We start from the raw sequence: 20,740 nt of genomic DNA, 5'->3' as shown, positions 1-20,740 counted from the left end.
TTCTCAGAATTGTGAGTTTAAATCTTGCAATTCTGACTTTTTCTCACAAGACTTTTTCGTACAATTGCGTGTTAATATCTCGCAATTTTGACTTTTTTTCTCAGAATTGCATGATATAAACTTGCAATTCTGATTTTTTTCTTGCATTTGCAAATTCATATCTCACGATTCTTTTTTCCTTAATGTTTTGAAAAAAGAAGAATTTTCTCAGAATTGTGAGATATAAACTTAAAATTGTGAGTTATAAAGTCAGATTCTGAGAAAAAAAATACATTTTTCTTACAATTGCGTGCTTATAATTCTGACTTCATAACATGCAATTGCGAGTTTGTCTATTTTTCTCGCATTTCTAACTTACAATTAACTTACAATTGCGAGTTATAAAGTAAATTTCTAATTTTGTGAAATATGAACACGAGTTTGTCTCGCAAATTTGACTTTTTTCTCAGAACTGTGAGTATAAATCTTTATCTCTTACATTTCTGACTCTTTTTCTCAGAATTGTGTGATATAAACCCACAGTTATGCATTATAAAGTCAGAATTGCGAGATGCAAAGTTTGCAATTCTGACTTTTTTCTCACAATCGCAAATTTATATCTTACAATTCAAATTAATTTTTCTTGCATTTCTGACTTCTCTTCTCAGAAATGCGTGATATAAACTTAAAATTCTGACTTTTTTCTCACATTTGCAAATTTATGTCTTACGCTTCTGACTTTTTTCTCTCTCATTCCTGAGAAAAGTAGAATTTTCTCAGAGTTGTGAGATATAAACTTACAATTGTGAGTTATAAAGTCAGATTCTGAGGAAATAAGACTATTTTCTTACAATTGCGTGTTTATATCTCACAATTTTGACTTTATAACATGCAATTGTGAGTTTGTCTCACAATTTAGACTTTTTTCTCAGAATTGTGAGTTTAAATCTTGCAATTCTGACTTTTTCTCACAAGACTTTTTCGTACAATTGCGTGTTAATATCTCGCAATTTTGACTTTTTTTCTCAGAATTGCATGATATAAACTTGCAATTCTGATTTTTTTCTTGCATTTGCAAATTCATATCTCACGATTCTTTTTTCCTTAATGTTTTGAAAAAAGAAGAATTTTCTCAGAATTGTGAGATATAAACTTAAAATTGTGAGTTATAAAGTCAGATTCTGAGAAAAAAAATACATTTTTCTTACAATTGCGTGCTTATAATTCTGACTTCATAACATGCAATTGCGAGTTTGTCTATTTTTCTCGCATTTCTAACTTACAATTAACTTACAATTGCGAGTTATAAAGTAAATTTCTAATTTTGTGAAATATGAACACGAGTTTGTCTCGCAAATTTGACTTTTTTCTCAGAACTGTGAGTATAAATCTTTATCTCTTACATTTCTGACTCTTTTTCTCAGAATTGTGTGATATAAACCCACAGTTATGCATTATAAAGTCAGAATTGCGAGATGCAAAGTTTGCAATTCTGACTTTTTTCTCACAATCGCAAATTTATATCTTACAATTCAAATTAATTTTTCTTGCATTTCTGACTTCTCTTCTCAGAAATGCGTGATATAAACTTAAAATTCTGACTTTTTTCTCACATTTGCAAATTTATGTCTTACGCTTCTGACTTTTTTCTCTCTCATTCCTGAGAAAAGTAGAATTTTCTCAGAGTTGTGAGATATAAACTTACAATTGTGAGTTATAAAGTCAGATTCTGAGGAAATAAGACTATTTTCTTACAATTGCGTGTTTATATCTCACAATTTTGACTTTATAACATGCAATTGTGAGTTTGTCTCACAATTTAGACTTTTTTCTCAGAATTGTGAGTTTAAATCTTGCAATTCTGACTTTTTCTCACAAGACTTTTTCGTACAATTGCGTGTTAATATCTCGCAATTTTGACTTTTTTTCTCAGAATTGCATGATATAAACTTGCAATTCTGATTTTTTTCTTGCATTTGCAAATTCATATCTCACGATTCTTTTTTCCTTAATGTTTTGAAAAAAGAAGAATTTTCTCAGAATTGTGAGATATAAACTTAAAATTGTGAGTTATAAAGTCAGATTCTGAGAAAAAAAATACATTTTTCTTACAATTGCGTGCTTATAATTCTGACTTCATAACATGCAATTGCGAGTTTGTCTATTTTTCTCGCATTTCTAACTTACAATTAACTTACAATTGCGAGTTATAAAGTAAATTTCTAATTTTGTGAAATATGAACACGAGTTTGTCTCGCAAATTTGACTTTTTTCTCAGAACTGTGAGTATAAATCTTTATCTCTTACATTTCTGACTCTTTTTCTCAGAATTGTGTGATATAAACCCACAGTTATGCATTATAAAGTCAGAATTGCGAGATGCAAAGTTTGCAATTCTGACTTTTTTCTCACAATCGCAAATTTATATCTTACAATTCAAATTAATTTTTCTTGCATTTCTGACTTCTCTTCTCAGAAATGCGTGATATAAACTTAAAATTCTGACTTTTTTCTCACATTTGCAAATTTATGTCTTACGCTTCTGACTTTTTTCTCTCTCATTCCTGAGAAAAGTAGAATTTTCTCAGAGTTGTGAGATATAAACTTACAATTGTGAGTTATAAAGTCAGATTCTGAGGAAATAAGACTATTTTCTTACAATTGCGTGTTTATATCTCACAATTTTGACTTTATAACATGCAATTGTGAGTTTGTCTCACAATTTAGACTTTTTTCTCAGAATTGTGAGTTTAAATCTTGCAATTCTGACTTTTTCTCACAAGACTTTTTCGTACAATTGCGTGTTAATATCTCGCAATTTTGACTTTTTTTCTCAGAATTGCATGATATAAACTTGCAATTCTGATTTTTTTCTTGCATTTGCAAATTCATATCTCACGATTCTTTTTTCCTTAATGTTTTGAAAAAAGAAGAATTTTCTCAGAATTGTGAGATATAAACTTAAAATTGTGAGTTATAAAGTCAGATTCTGAGAAAAAAAATACATTTTTCTTACAATTGCGTGCTTATAATTCTGACTTCATAACATGCAATTGCGAGTTTGTCTATTTTTCTCGCATTTCTAACTTACAATTAACTTACAATTGCGAGTTATAAAGTAAATTTCTAATTTTGTGAAATATGAACACGAGTTTGTCTCGCAAATTTGACTTTTTTCTCAGAACTGTGAGTATAAATCTTTATCTCTTACATTTCTGACTCTTTTTCTCAGAATTGTGTGATATAAACCCACAGTTATGCATTATAAAGTCAGAATTGCGAGATACAAAGTTTGCAATTCTGACTTTTTTCTCACAATCGCAAATTTATATCTCACAATTTATTTTTCTTGCATTTGTGACTTCTCTTCCCAGAATTGCGTGATATAAACTTAAAATTCTGACTTTTTTCTCGCATTTGCAAATTTGTCTTACGATTCTGACTTTTTTCTCTCTCATTCCTGAGAAAAGTAGAATTTCCTCAGAACTGTGAGACAAACTTACAATTAAGCGTTATAACGTCTGATTTTAAATCTTGGAATTCTGACTTTTTCTAACAACTGTGAGTTTACATCTTGTAATTCTGACTTTTTTTCTCAGAATTGCATGATATAAACATGCAATTCAGACTTTTTTTCTCGCAATTGCAAATTCACATCTCACAATTCTGACTTTTTGTAAAATTTATATCTCACGATTCTGACTTTTTTCCTCACAGTTATGAAAAAAGAAGAATTTTCTCAGAATTGTAAGATATAAACTTACAATTGTGAGTTATAAAGTCAGATTCTGAGGGAAAAAAAGACTATTTTCTTACAACTGCATTTTTATATCTTACAATTTTGACTTTGACTATCATTTGCAATTGAAAATTGATATCTCACATTTCTGACTTTTTTCTTGCATTTCTAAATTCTTTTCTCAGAACTGTGAGACTCATAATTGTGAGTTACTGAGGGAGAAAAGAGACTATATTCTTACAATTGTGTGTTTATATCTTACAATTCTGACTTTATAACACGCAATTGCGACTTTGACTTTTTTCTCAGAATTGTGAGCTTAAATCTTGCAATTCTGATTTTTTTTCTCGTCATTCTGAAAAAAGTAGAATTTTCTCATAATTATGAGATATAAAATTGCAATTGTAAGTTATAAAGTCATATTCAGAGAGGGGGAAAAAATCCCCTATTTTCTTACAATTACATGTTTATATCTCACAATTTTGACTTTATAACTCACAATTGCAAATTCATATCTCACGATTCTGACTTTTTTTCCTCAGTTCTGACAAAAGAATCATTTTCTCAGAATTGTAAGATATAAACATACAATAGCGAGTAATAAAGTCTGATTCTGAAGACTATTTTCTTACAATTGTGTGTTAGTATCTCACAATTTTGACTTTATAACATCACTTTAAAATTCAGTTTTAATGCACCAAATCAACATATCTGCAATATCATCTACAGTTATGCTAATGAACTGTACTCCTCAACAGAAGAATCGTTCTCATACTTGCGCTCAGTATGTTTCTAGCATAATTGTGGTATGGATATCTGCACCACATGGCATTTTGTGGCACAATGCTGTACGAAATATCAGTAAAACAGGATGGATCAGCAAAGATAATAACAGAGAAAACACAGCAAAGAGATCTAGATGACACCACAAACCTAACTACATTTTTCAGTAGCTTTCCAGTAACAAACCACTTTTTCAAACAAGTAAGTGTTATACTGCTGCTTTTATGTCAAACTTATAAAGCACACCCAGCCTCACAACCGATTGTGATGTTAATCAAACACACTCTAGACTGTCACTGTTACAGAATACAGAATACATATACAATGTTTTTGTATTTCTTGTGTTATGCAAAAACTCCTGCAATTATAACTAAAGTTATTATTGATGAAGTGATTACTAGCATGATTAGCAAAATATGGGAGCCCAATTCTGCCACTAATACAACAAGGTACTTTTCATTTCACAATTCAGATTTTTTTCTCTCTCAGAACTGTGAAAAACTCACAACTTTTTATCTCACAATGTGACAATTTGACTTTTTTCAGAATTACGAGATATAAGCTTACAGTTGCAAGTTATAAAGTCAGAATTGTGAGATAAACTTGCAATTGTGAGTTATAAAAATCCAATTCTGAGGAAAAAAGAAAAAGATATTGTATTTTCATACAATTGTGTTTACATCTTGCAATTATGACTTTTTTCTCAGAATAGCATGATATAAAATCGTAATTACTTTTTCTCGCAACTGTTAATTTTTTATCTCTCGCAATTGTGAGTTATAAAATCCAATTCTGAGAGAAAAAAGAGACAATTGTGTTTATATCTCACAATTCTATCTTTATAACACGCACAAGTTTATATCTCGCAATTGTAACAAAATTACGAGTTTAAATCTGACTTTTTCTCACAACTGACTTTACGTCTTGCAATTCTGACTTTTTTCTCAGAATTGTGTGATATAAACTTACAATTCTGACTTTTCCCCTGCAACTGCAAATGTACATTTCACAATTCAGACTTTTTATCTCACAATTGTTCCTTTTTTCTCAGAATTGTGAGCTATAAACTTACAGTTGCAAGCTATAAAGTCAGAATTGTGAGATATAAACTTGTACTTGTGAGTTATAAAGTCCAATTCTGACTTTTTTTCTCACAATTGCAAATTCATATCTCAAAGTCCTGTCTTTTTCTTGCATTTCTGACTTTTCTCAGAACTTTGAGATATAAACCCGTAATTGCAAGTAATAAAATCCAATTCTGATTGTCACAATTCTGAGACAATTGTGTTTATATCTGCAAGTTTATATCTCGCAATTCTTAGAACTGTGTGATATAAACTCGCAGTTGTGTGTTATAAAGTCAGAATTGTGAGATAAAATTGCAATTCCAAGTCCAATTCTGAGGAAAAAAGAGACTACTGTATCACAACTGCAAGTTTATATCTTTCAGTTCTCATAACCGAGTGATATAAACATGTAATATAAAGTGTGATATAAAATATATGCATTGGTGCGTTATTAAGTCAGAATTTTGAGATACAAACACTCAGTTGCAAGTTATAATGTCCAATTCTAAAGAAAAAAAGAGACTATTTTCTTACAACTGCAAGTTTATATGTTGCAGTTCTCATAACTGTGTGGTATAAACTTGCATTTGTGCGTTATAAAGTCAGAATTGTGAGATACAAACTCTCAATTGCAAGTTATAAAATCCAATTCTGAGGAAAAAAGACTATTTTCTTACAATTGCGTTTATATATCACAATTCTGACTTTGTAGCACATAATTGCGAGTTCATATCTTGCCATTTTGCCATTATTTTTCAAAATTCCAGTTTAAATATTTCAATTCTGACTTTTTCCTCACAACTGCAAGTTTATATCTCGCAAATCTCAGAACTGTGTGATATAAACTGATAAAAAGTCAGAATTGTGAGATACAAACTCTCAACTACAAGAAAAAAAGACTAGTTTTTTACAATTGCATGTTTATATATCACAATTCTGACTTTATAACACGCAAATGTGAATTTATAACTCTCAATTTTGACTTTATTTCTTAGCATTCCGAGTTTAAATCTTGCAATTCTGACTTTTTCTTACAACTGCAAGTTTATATTTCGCAATTCTCAAAACTGTATGATATAAACTCGCAGGTGTGCATTATGAAGTCAGAATTGTGAGATACAAACTCTCAGCTGAAAAAAGTATTATTTTCTGACAATTGCATGTTTTTAACTCACCATTCTGACTTTATAACATGCAATTGTAAGTTTATATCTCTCAATTTTAACTTTATTTTTGAGAATTACGAGTTTAAATTTCGCAATTCTGACTGCGAGTTTATATGACACAATTCTAAGAAAAAAAAGTCAGAACTGAGAGATGTAAACTTGCAACTGCAAAAAATAAATAAATAAAATTGTGAAAGAAGATTTTTTTTTTTTTTCAGTTTTCAGCGCTGACTAAATGATCTAAATGCCTCTGATTGGCCATTGCAAAATTCATAAGGTTAACAGAAACACATATGATTGGTGAAAAGGCTTAACGCAGTAAAAACATGTAAAAAAGCTAATATAATTCTATGAATTTACACTTCTCACATTTCATTTTACATTTTGTTTAATTATGTAAGGGCAGGGCAGTTTGCCTCTTTATCTTGAATTTTTGGGGCATTTTTGTTCATTTCGGTCCCCAGTAATTTCCGACCCTGGTTTGGACTATCATTTCAAAATAATGGTACAAAGACAAAACATGAAGTCACTTTTATGTAGTGACATAAACATACTGCAGATACTAAAAATATGTTTTCAATTTGGGTGTATAAATTTGGGTAGACCTTATTTGTTCCAGTCATTTATGCCACTTAAAAACTGCTCTTTTTAAATGAACCACATAATGTAATAATTATTGAATCTTCAAGTTTGAGATTTTGGGCTTTTTTATAAAGTGTTTTTTCAGACTAGTGGAAAGAAAACATCCAAATCCCTTTTATAGCGCTCTCTATTTGTGTTAATAGATTTCAATTACAATGCATATTTTTAAAGGCTGTTTTCTCAAAATGAGAAACACACTGAGCCATAAATCTCCACTTCAGTAGCACTTACACACACCAAACTTTACATTTTTATTCCTGTCTATATCCTGAAGATTTTTACAGAGGGATTTGTTCATATTTATAATTTGCACTGTAAAAAAAAATCCATAAAATTTACGGTAAAAAACTGGCAGCTGTGGTAGCAATGTTTTACATTTTAAGGTTTTCACTTAAATTTACAGGTAAATACCATAATTTCATACTAAAAACCATAACTCATATAATGTTAATGTACCAACTTTTTGAAGTACTGAAATCTGTTTTGTACCTTTGTAATACAATAATAACCACCAAAAGCAGGTGGTGATGACAACATCACATGATGAACAAAAGCCCATCAAACGGAGGTTTTAAATAATAAGGTATATAGAAGGTGCACAGTGTCATTCACACAAACACTAAACACCATCATGGTAACACACATAAAACTGAAATAATGCAAAAAACATTAATTTAACAACATCAGATGTAACATACAACCCTAATGTACAAAACTGCCAAGAAAAAAAATAATAAGCAAAAGTTATTTCAACAAAAAAACATCAAATAAAAAAATGAAATACATTGAATTCTGGGAATGTCAATTTACGGTTATTCACTGTAAATTTTACGTTCTTTTTCACTTCCAAAAACTGTATACTACCGTAAAATTAAATGCAATGTCCAACACAGTTTTTCACCGTATATAGAAGGGGAACTTACCGTTAACCATTTCACAGGTTTTTACCGTAGCATTTTTTACAGTTTTTTACCGTTAAATTCACTGTCATTTTTTACAGTGTGCTTGATTTTATACAACATTTTATTCCCCCAAAATGGTAAAAATATATAATGTTTCCTGTCTGTTCCATGTTATTTTCTGAATTATGGCGTGACAAAATGAGAAACCCAAAATCCCCTCGGTAAAAACATTTGATTCTAATATGTCCAAAAAATTCAACAAGAAATTTAAAACTCACCTCATCCAATGTTTAGATTTTTGTTCTAGAAATGTATGCAAATTAGCACATATGTGACCCTGGACCACAAAACCAGTCTTAAGTCGCTGGGGTATGTTTGTAGCAATAGCCAAAAATACATCGCATGGGTAAATTTTTTTTGATTTTTCTTTTATGCCAAAAATCATTAAGAAATTAAGTAAAGTTCATGTTCCATGAAGATTTTTTGTAAAATTCCTACTGTAAACATATCAAAATGTAATTTTTGATTTGTAATATGCATTGTTAAGAACCTAATTTGGACAACTTTAAAGGTGATTTTCTCAGTCTTTTTGATTTTTTTGCATCCTCAGATTTCTGATTTCAAATAGATGTATCTCAGCCAAATATTGTCCTATCCTAACAAACCATACATCAATAGAAAGCTTGTTTATTGAGCTTTCATATGATGTATAAATCAGTTTTGTCAAATTTAACCTTATGACTGGTTTTGTCATCCAGGGTCACATATTTCATTAAATAATGCCTCATTTGTTAAAGACACTAAATCACCAGTGTATGCAGCTAATTTTGGTTATGCATTTCTAAAGGGTAGTTTGACTGGAAGCGACTAGTTTTCTAGTAGCTTCTCCAACACTGATGCAATATCAGCTGTCAGAGATGCAGATGTGGCATTGAGACAGAGGTGGGCGGATGGACTTACACTGGATGGTGTCTGGAGGTGGAGGTACAGCAGCAGGACAGTGTTCCTCATCACTGTTGTCTCCACATTCATTCAGATGATTGCAAATCAGCGAGAGAAGTTTCAGACATCTGCCATTGGTGCAGTGGAACTTGCACTCTGCAGAAAGACAAAGAGAGAAGCGCGTCTTCAAGGGTGGATGGTTAGGATTGTTATGACACAATGCGGCACTATTATACAACTGAAGGCATCACATACCAGACAGACTGAATAATTAAGCATATGCAGGTTGATGCAATGCACCACATGCAGGAAAATAACAATTACAACTTGGCTTTGGGTGGAGTGCTGAGATGAACAGATATTTCAAAACTTTATAGAGCATGAGAAGCATTTCTACCCAGTTACTCTAAGACTAGTCTAAACCTCAGACGGTACGCCCATCGAGCCATCGTTCACGGGCCGTCTGATGGATATTGCACACAGAAATTACAACAGCTGTCTAAAAAAAAACGCAAGCTCCAATCTGATTGGCTGGCTTCCAAACTATTTATGTTTTTCAGAGAGCACAGGTTTTTAATCAGTCATTCAGCTTGCTGATGTGGTATCATCTATTACAGATGTGTTACAAAACATGTAAACACATTGCGGTTGGTTGCTTCATATGTCAGTCAGACAGTCTTTTTTCCTGTTTAAGTGGGCGGTTCTTTGGCTGAATAAAGAGCAAAGTGGACCAGACTTTATGCCGAAAGTCAATTGAGAATCATGAACATTGTTTATCTACGGACGATGTGACAATGCTAATAGGCCATGTTTCAAAAAGTCATGACTGATAACTATTTTTGATGACAGTTAATGGAAATATAAGCTAGTGCATGATTTCTTTATTAATATAATCATTTTTAAACCAAACTATACTGTCAGCACAATATTAAAGACAGAATAAAAGTTTTAAACTGTTGTTGTTTTTTCCCAATTTTTTTTTTTAAGTTTTCTCTTTAATTTAATTGCTTTTTTGTTTTTATTTTTCTGAGCAAAACTAAATATCATACATTTTTCCCTAATTTACTGAAGACACCACTAAAATGTCATTCAGTGTAACAATCTTGTCAGGCATATTTACAACAACAACAACAACAACAAAAAACTATTTATGACATATTAAAAGACAAATTACTTTCACCCCAAATGCTAATTAGTTGTAATTCAACATTTTAACAAAAATGTACACATTTAAAACACAATAAAATGCAATATGCTCCCTTATTCTTTTATATATTTTAATATGTACAAGTCAGAATAAGCATGTTGTTTGAATATTTACGTAAATATTGTGTAACACTGAATGATAATGTAACATTATTTCACCCAATTTTTGACATTTTATTCTCCAAAAACTTATTTGAAACCTAAAAAATAGACACTAAGAATATGCATAAATTCCTTTAATGAAATCACATAAGTTTGGAATATGAGGAAATTATGACAGTTTACATTTCTGGGTGAACTGTTTCTTTAAGAAATAGATAAACACCACTGAACAGATCAAACGTAAGATTAACTAAAGACAAAAATGCTCTTCTATTGTAAAAGTCATCTTAATTTCTTCCTTCAGTTTAATAACAAAAGAGCTTTGTCAGTCAGGTGCACTTAAAAGATCCTGAGGAAGGGAACATATGAGACAGTTATTCGGCAGGCTGCTGTGAATAAAAGAGGTCAGGGATGTTGTGCTGGAGTTTTACGGGTCTCTAATCTACCCAGACTTGCGATGCGTGACCTGACGCCGCACCCGATGACATAACATCTACCATAAAACATTCACTTCAGAGCCATTACAGCAGGGCAGGATTTCTGCGAGTCTGTATCAGGCCGTTCTCCGGCCGCTGTCTCGTCTGTGGTGTTAATCGCAGATTTGATCACCAGCGGGGGAAATGAGACACCATGTTTGAGACGCCAGTCTCTACACAACGCCCAAACAATCTCAAACACACTTGTGCATCTGCTTGAGCACAGACAACTATCTATCTGTCCCGAGCAGACAGCCAGGCGTGTCACTCAATTTCAGGATGATCTAGAAAATGTAGAGCAAACTCTGAGCCATGCAGACATTGCTGATCTTTACAATTTCTGAACAAACTCAATAATGCTAGGGTGCCTGGGTTCATGCTTTTGAATCTTTGAAAGAGTCTTTTTTTAAGGCACTTGAAGTAAACTAAATATACATGAACAGAAACTGCATTTTAACAGAACTTTCTGTATATTGTCTAGATATTTTAATTGTGTACAAATACTAACAAAGACAGTCCTGTCATTCTTTTTTCCCCAGTCCAATATTGCGCCATCTCAGTTTTATCCACACCAAAAAAATGAAAACAAAAACAACTTCTGGTTGGTTGCTTTACATTTTGTTCAGACGGTCTTTTTCTGTCTAAATGGACGGACTTTATGTTGCCACTCAGACGTTTCAACGTAAATATATCTGTTTTTTTTTTTTTTCCACATTTCTTCACCTACCAGACTAAAAACATCAAAATCACATTAGTACATATAAGAAAATGCTATTCGGTTTTATAACTTCTGAATTTCATGTTTATTTAAAGTGTTGCTTGGTGTTTCTTTGTAATTATTTGTTCAATTTACAGTTTTTGAAATGAAATATATTTCAAAGTATAATTTCTTCAGTATACACATTAAGTCGGACATAATTATATGAACAACTCTATGTAAATATCTGGGATATAATATACTGTACATTTATCAACAAGTTAAAAAATAAATCAGGCACTTGGGATTTTATATGAAACAAGCGTTATACTGCAACAAATCTATAAAGTCCTGATTGCATGGATTCTTTCAATTACTTCATTTTAATTTTTACTTTCATTTTACATTCAAGTTACACTGATGAGCTAAGAGATGGTAAAAGTTGACTGCCTTTATGAGTGAGTCACTGAATCATTCAGTCAAACGATTCATTCAACATGCAGATTGATTTTAAGTGAATCATTGCACCAATCACTCAACCGGTTTGTTCAAAAACACTGATTCATTCATGAAACAAGACAAATGGGTCTTTGGGAGTGAATAATTAAATAGTTCACTTATTTATTTAAAAAAAAAAAAAACACTATAAACAAACAAGTATAATCTATGAGTGAATCACTGAATAGTTCCAATGATTCATTTAAAGACACTAAATAATTCAAGGAAGAAAAACAAAAGAGTATCCTTATGAGTGAGTTACTGAATTATTCAGTAATTAATTCTAGAATTCAAGTGAATCATTGCATTGTTCACTCAACCGATTTGTTCAAAACACTGATCCATTGAAGAAACAAGACAAATTAGTCTTTGTGAGTGAATAATTAGTCCACTCAAGCGATTCATTAAAAAAACACTTATTCAAGAAACAAACAAGTATGGTCTATGAGTGAATCACTCAAATAGTTCAAATGATTCATCCAAAGACACAAATTCATTCAAGGAACAAAATAAAAGAGGATCCTTATGAGTGAGTCACTGAATCATTCAGTCAAATGATTTGTTCAACAACACAGATGGATTTTGAAATTTAAATGAATCATTGCATTGTTCACTCAACCAATTTGTTCAAAACACTGATTCATTCAAGAAACAAGACAAATGGGTCATTGTGAACGAATATTTAAATAGTTCACTCAAGTAATTCATTAAAAGAAACACTCATTTATTCAAGAAACAAACAAGTATGGTCTATGAGTGAATCACTGAATAGTTCAAATGATTCATCTAAAGGCACTAATTCATTCAAGGAACAAAATAAAAGAGGATCCTTATGAGTGAGTCACTAAATCATTCAGTCAAATGATTTGTTCAACAACACAGATGGATTTTGAAATTTAAGTGAATCATTGCATTGTTCACTCAACCAAATTGTTCAAAACACTGATTCATTCAAGAAACAAGACAAATAGGTCTTTGTGAGTAAATATTTAAGTAGTTCACTCAAGCAATTCATTAAAAAAAGATATTAATTCAAAGAACAAACAAGGGTGATCTATGAGTGAATCACTGAATAGTTTAAATGATTCATCCAAAGACACTAATTCATTCAAGGAACAAAACAAAAGAGGGATCCTTATGAGTGAGTCACTGAATCATTTAGTCAAACAATTTGTTCAACAACACAGATTCTGGAATTTAAGTGAATCATTGCATTGTTCACTCAACCAATTTGTTCGAAAACACTGATTCATTCAAGAAACAAGACGAGAGGGTCTTTGTGAATGAATAATTAATAGTTCACCTTAAATGATTTATTTAAAAAAACAGCCATTCTTCAAGGAACAAACAAGGATGGTCTATAAATGAATCGCTGAATTGTTCAAATGACTAATTAAATAGTTCACTCTATTTAATTTGATTAAAAAAACTCAATCATTCAAGGAACAACAACAAAAAAAAACAACGGTTTATGAGTGAATCGTAAAATAGTTCACTCAAGTGATTCAATTAAAAAAAACTAATTCATTTAAGGAACAAACAAGGATGGTCTATGAGTGAATCACAGAATTATTCAAATGATTCATTCAAGAAACAAAAAAGGACTCTTTTAAGTGAATCACTCAATCATTTACTCAAACGATTCATTTAAACAGTTTCGTCATCTGCCACGTTAATTGCTTGAGCTTTTTAAAGCAGGATGGATTCTGATTGGCTATCAATTCCTGATCATTCATCAGCTTAAAATCATTTTGATGGTGATTTCACTGATAACATTCCTCTGTGTTGTTATTATTATTATCCTTTTTCTTCCCGTAAAAGCGGGTTCTGCCATTTGTCCGTTTTATAGCCTTCTGGTCTCATCCACGTCCAGGTAGTTTTAGCTGTACAAAACAGCTCGGTTTGCTACTTGATATTGCAAACTTGTGTGTCTTACCATATTATTTTAATGTATTATATTAATTATCAGCACACTTGTTTGTAATGCAAACAGTTTTACATTTGCCTATAGTAGACAATGAACCAATAGTCTCACCCACAGGCTCACTTCTGTGTTAAAGAAAAAGGTGCTATTCTATTAAATTTGAAATGATTTCTAAAGCTACATCTATATAGCTATAGTTATTATCCTTGGTGTGAACTGGGCTTTAGACTGTCATTTACTACATTTATCGGTGTGTCTGATGCAGCGGTGTTATTGTCCTGCATTAGAGCAAGACACTCTCTCTCACTCGCTTCCCCTGTCCGCTCAGCCAAACTGATGCTCTCTGACCGCTCTCCGTGTCATCGGCCGCTTGTTGCACACTCGCCTGCCATTCTCATGACTCATCCGACCCTGATAAGACCTCGAACCACCCTGCGTGTCTGGGTTCTCCTCCCTGGTCCGGCTGTTGATGTCACCTGCCCTCCGCTCCCCTGAAGCAGTCAGACAGGGCCATCTGTGTGCGGCCGGTGGAGATCATGGGATGGATGGGTGTGAGAGAAGCCTCAGTGCCTAAATTTAACCCGCACCTGGGATTTGGAGCTGCTAGCAAGTTCAGGCCAAGTGTGTCAGCTGTTCACAATTGCGGATTGTTGTCTTTTTCATCCTAATTTTCCACATGACATCATGTAGCAACAGTCACAACATTTTTTTATTTCCATAATGTGACCATCAAGCCAGAACCCAGAATTTTCCACAAGAAAAGATAAGGGAACACTATTAACTTGTTGCTTATTAACATGCATACAGTGCCTTGCAAAAGTATTCATACCCCTTCATTTGTTCACATTTTGTTTTGTTGCAGCATTATGTTAAACTGCTTTAAATTAGCTTTTCCCCACATCAATTTACACTCCATACACCATAATAATGACAAGGCAAAAACAGATTTGCATATTTTACAAATATATTAAAAATAAAACACTGAAATAAGTACATTGCATAAGTATTCATACCCTCAATTCAGTACATAGCTGAAAGCACCTTTACAGCCTCAAGTCTTTCTGGGTATGATGTGACAAGCTTTGCACATCTGCATTTGGCAATTATTTGCCATTCTTTGCCTCACCTTTTCACCTCTCAAGCTCTGTCAGCTTGGATGGGGGCTGGCAGACATTTTCTAGAGTCCTAGTTGTTCCAATTGTCTTCCATTATGGATAATGCTTCTGTGAACCTTCAATGCAGCAGATGTTTTTCTGAACTCTTCCCTAGATCATTGCCTTAACGCAAGTCTGTCACTGAGCTCTACAGGCAGTTATCCTGACCTCAGGACTTGGTTTTTGCTCTGATATGCATTTTCAGCTGTTAGACCTTTTCTGAGAGGTGTGTGCCTTTCTAAATCATACTCATTCAAATGAATTTGCCACAGTTTAACTCCACTCGAAGTGTAGTAACATCTAGAAGCAATATGAATGCTCCTGAGCTAAATTTCAAGTGTCCCAGAAAAGGGTATGAATACTTATGCAAAGGGACTTTTCAGTTTTTTATTTCTAATAAATTTGCAAAGTTGTTACAAACCTGTTTTGTGCTTTTTCATTATGGTGTATGAGATGTAGATTGATGTGGGGAAAAAAAATAATTTAAAGCAGTTTAACATAATGCTGCAACAAAACGTGAAAAAAAAAAAGAAGGGGTATGAATACTTTTGCAAGGCACTGTATAGCATAGCCTATTGGTTGTTTATTAGTATGTATGCATTAAAAGTAATGCATTACAATATTGTGTTACTCCCTAAAAAAGTAACTAATTGCATTACTTAGTTACTTTTATAGAAAGTAATGCATTAGGTTACTTTTGCATTACTTTTGCATAACTTTTTAAATCTGGGCAGACCTTGTTGGGCTTGTTTGTTTTTAATATAAAAAGTTATATTTTTGGCAAATGAGATAAGGGAACACTATTAACTCGTTGCTTATTAGCATGCATATAGCATATTGGTTGTTTATTAGTATTTATGCATTAAAAGTAATGAATTACAAAATTGTGTTACTCCCTAAAAATATAAAAAGTTATATGTTTGGCAAATGTAAAAGCCCTCTCACACCAACAAATGAAATGAATAAGCCTTAGGCTGAAGTACATTTATGTCTGTAGTAGAAAACAGAAGAAAGTTCAACACTCTTTAGCAATAAAAAAAAGTTACTTTTAAAAGTAATGCATTACAATATTGTGTTAGTCCCTATAAAAAGTAACTAATTGCATTACTTGGTTACTTTTACAGAAAGTAAAGCATTAGGTTACTTTTATGTTACTTTTGCATTACTTTTTAAATCTGGGCAGAGCTTGCTTGTTTGTTTTAAATATAAAAAGTTATATTTTTGGCAAATGTAAAAACCCTTTCACACCAAAAAGTGAAATGAATAAGTCTCAGGCTGAAGGAAAAGTAAATTCATGTATGTAGAAGAGCACAGGAAAAGAAGGTTCAACACTCTTTAGCGATAAGAAAAAAATACTTTTAAAATGAATGCATTACAATATTGCATTACTCACTAAAAAAGTAACTAATTATGTTACTTAGAAAAAAGTTCAACACTCTTTAGCAATAAAAAAAAAAAAAATTAAGCACAAATGTTAGTTCGTCTAAAGTAGTTTTTGCATATTAGTGTGGTTGAATTGGATCATTGAAGGTCAGCAGCAAAGACACTGGTTAATGAAATGGGAATAAATATGGGATATAAAGGATATTTGTAATCCTGGTCCACAACACTTGTCTTAAGTAGCATGGGCAAATTTGTAGCAATAGTTACAAATGCATAGGTCAAAATTATTGTTTTTTTCTTTAATGCCAAAAAACATTAGTATATTAAGTAAAGATCATGTTCCATGACAACAGTTTGTTAATTTCATACCACAAATATATCTAAACTTCATTTTTTCTTAGTAATATGCATTGCTAAGAACTTTATTTGCACAACTTTAAAGGCGATTTTTAGTATTTTGATTTGTTTGCACCCTCAGATTGCAGGTTTTCAAATTGCTGTATCTCAGCCAAATATTGTCCTATAGTAACAAACCATAGATCAATGGAAAGCTTATTTAGATATATAAATCTCATTAAAAAATTACCCTTATGAAGGATTTTGTGGTCCAGGGTCACATTTGGTGTTATTTAACATTTAATTAGTGCAGGTTTGCATCATATTCTAAGTTTGCATTTCTGTTTTTATTCATTTTGAGGAATACTGAATGTTTTTTGCAACAGAGATGAATAACGCATGTTCATATTTAGCCTATAACTACAGTAACATCATGTTTACACAGCGCACACAACACCTCTGTACTTACTCCTGATTTCTCTCAACATGGGGACAGGAGACTTGTCAGTCAATAAATTGGAAAAAAAAGTAACTGGCGTTACTTATTTGAAAAAGTATATAAACATATATTTTTTTGTAAATTAAAAAGTAATGTGTTACCTTACTAGTTACTTGAAAAAGTAATCTGATTATGTAATTCACGTTTAATGCCTTATTCTGCCTGACTATTAAAGGTAACCTGGTTCCTCTGGTCATACCTAGGAACTATGTTGCATATTACAGTTCTGTACAGAAGAAACGCCTTACAACAGATCAATGCAAGAATTCATGCCACTTTTTTGACTCCTTTACATATTTTATAAGCTCTTTGTTTTATCAGCTGGTAAAAACATGCATGCAACAAGCACATTTGGCCCTGCACACAGCATTGTTTTGGATGTTCAGTAAGTTCATGAAATATTCATCATAAAAGCTGTCCAGTCAGGTTGTGACCGTATCCTTATGCCTTCTGTTTTGTATCTTCAGGTTTGCTGTTAAAAATGAGAGCATTCACTCCTCCCACCTACAATCCCTGTGGGTACCGAGACTTGAACCCACAACCTTTCAGTTACAAGTGTCTAACCATTAGGCCACGACTGCCCAACACCAGTTTATAGTGTTTAATCAAAATGTAAATGCCATGGATCTTCCTGTGAAATGTCAAATTTCTCTGTGATGATGACTCTTTCTCTTACATTACTGTGCTACATCTGAGTTATAAATCGAAATTGTGAGATATAAACTTGCAATTCTGAGAAATGTAGTCAAAATTGCATGATATAAACTCGCAATTGGGAGTGATAAAGTCAGAGGTGCAAGATAAAAACACAATTCTGACTTTATTCTCAGAATTGAGAGTTTATATCTCACAATTGTGACTTTTTTCAAAATTCAAGAATTCTGAGAAATAAAGTCAATTGTGAGATACAAACACGGAATTCTGAGTAAAAAGTCACAATTGTGAGAAACAAACATGGAATTCTGAGTAAAAAGTCACAATTGTGAGATACAAACACGCAATTCTGAGTAAAAAGTCACAATTGTGAGATACAAACACGGAATTCTGAGGAAAAAGAGTCACAATTGTGAGATACAAACACGGAATTCTGAGTAAAAAGTCACAATTGTGAGAAACAAACACGCAATTCTGAGTAAAAAGTCACAATTGTGAGATACAAACACGGAATTCTGAGTAAAAAGTCACAATTGTGAGATACAAACACGGAATTCTGAGGGGAAAAAGTCACAATTGTGAGATACAAACACGGAATTCTGAGTAAAAAGTCACAATTGTGAGATACAAATACGGAATTCTGAGAAAAAAAGTCACAATTGTGAGATACAAACACGGAATTCTGAGAAAAAACAGTCACAATTGTGAGATACAAACACGGAATTCTGAGAAAAAAGTCACAACTGTGAGATACAAATACGGAATTCTGAGAAAAAAAGTCACAATTGTGAGATACAAACACGGAATTCTGAGAAAAAAAAGTCACAATTGTGAGATACAAACACGGAATTCTGAGAAATAAAGTCAATTGTTAGATACAAACACGGAATTCTGAGAAAAAAGTCACAATTGTGAGATTCAAACACGGAATTCTGAGAAAAAAAGTCACAATTGTGAGATACAAACACGGAATTCTGAGAAAAAAGTCACAACTGTGAGATACAAACACGGAATTCTGAGAAAAAAAGTCACAATTGTGAGATTCAAACACGGAATTCTGAGAAAAAAAAGTCACAATTGTGAGATACAAACACGGAATTCTGAGAAAAAAAGTCACAATTGTGAGATACAAACACGGAATTCTGAGAAAAAAGTCACAACTGTGAGATACAAACACGGAATTCTGAGAAAAAAAGTCACAATTGTGAGATACAAACACGGAATTCTGAGAAAAAAGTCACAACTGTGAGATACAAATACGGAATTCTGAGAAAAAAAGTCACAATTGTGAGATACAAACACGGAATTCTGAGAAAAAAAAGTCACAATTGTGAGATACAAACACGGAATTCTGAGAAATAAAGTCAATTGTTAGATACAAACACGGAATTCTGAGAAAAAAGTCACAATTGTGAGATTCAAACACGGAATTCTGAGAAAAAAAGTCACAATTGTGAGATACAAACACGGAATTCTGAGAAAAAAGTCACAACTGTGAGATACAAACACGGAATTCTGAGAAAAAAAGTCACAATTGTGAGATTCAAACACGGAATTCTGAGAAAAAAAAGTCACAATTGTGAGATACAAACACGGAATTCTGAGAAAAAAAGTCACAATTGTGAGATACAAACACGGAATTCTGAGAAAAAAGTCACAACTGTGAGATACAAACACGGAATTCTGAGAAAAAAAGTCACAATTGTGAGATTCAAACACGGAATTCTGAGAAAAAAAAGTCACAACTGTGAGATACAAACACGGAATTCTGAGAAAAAAAGTCACAATTGTGAGATTCAAACACGGAATTCTGAGAAAAAAAAGTCACAATTGTGAGATACAAACACGGAATTCTGAGAAAAAAAGTCACAATTGTGAGATTCAAACACGGAATTCTGAGAAAAAAAAGTCACAATTGTGAGATACAAACACGGAATTCTGAGAAAAAAAGTCACAATTGTGAGATACAAACACGGAATTCTGAGAAAAAAGTCACAACTGTGAGATACAAACACGGAATTCTGAGAAAAAAAGTCACAATTGTGAGATACAAACACGGAATTCTGAGAAAAAAGTCACAACTGTGAGATACAAATACGGAATTCTGAGAAAAAAAGTCACAATTGTGAGATACAAACACGGAATTCTGAGAAAAAAAAGTCACAATTGTGAGATACAAACACGGAATTCTGAGAAATAAAGTCAATTGTTAGATACAAACACGGAATTCTGAGAAAAAAGTCACAATTGTGAGATTCAAACACGGAATTCTGAGAAAAAAAGTCACAATTGTGAGATTCAAACACGGAATTCTGAGAAAAAAAAGTCACAATTGTGAGATACAAACACGGAATTCTGAGAAAAAAAGTCACAATTGTGAGATACAAACACGGAATTCTGAGAAAAAAGTCACAACTGTGAGATACAAACACGGAATTCTGAGAAAAAAAGTCACAATTGTGAGATTCAAACACGGAATTCTGAGAAAAAAAAGTCACAACTGTGAGATACAAACACGGAATTCTGAGAAAAAAAGTCACAATTGTGAGATTCAAACACGGAATTCTGAGAAAAAAAAGTCACAATTGTGA

At 32.3% G+C, this 20,740-nt stretch overlaps 1 protein-coding gene across 2 annotated transcripts in view; it reads right to left on the bottom strand.

Moving 5' to 3' along the window:
- Window positions 1-20,740, bottom strand: part of ldlrad4a (low density lipoprotein receptor class A domain containing 4a) — a 185,675-nt gene that overhangs the window by 107,043 nt on the left and 57,892 nt on the right. For both annotated transcript variants that reach the window (XM_073821944.1, XM_073821945.1), the window contains exon 3: window positions 9,239-9,376. In XM_073821944.1, the coding sequence (XP_073678045.1) occupies window positions 9,239-9,376 (138 nt within the window). The remainder of the gene's footprint in view (window positions 1-9,238; window positions 9,377-20,740) is intronic.

Source organism: Garra rufa, chromosome 17, assembly GCF_049309525.1.
Source record: "Garra rufa chromosome 17, GarRuf1.0, whole genome shotgun sequence".
NCBI lineage: Eukaryota > Metazoa > Chordata > Actinopteri > Cypriniformes > Cyprinidae > Garra > Garra rufa.
The sequence above is the reverse complement of the archived record's forward strand: the minus strand, read 5'-3'. Positions and strand labels throughout refer to the sequence as shown.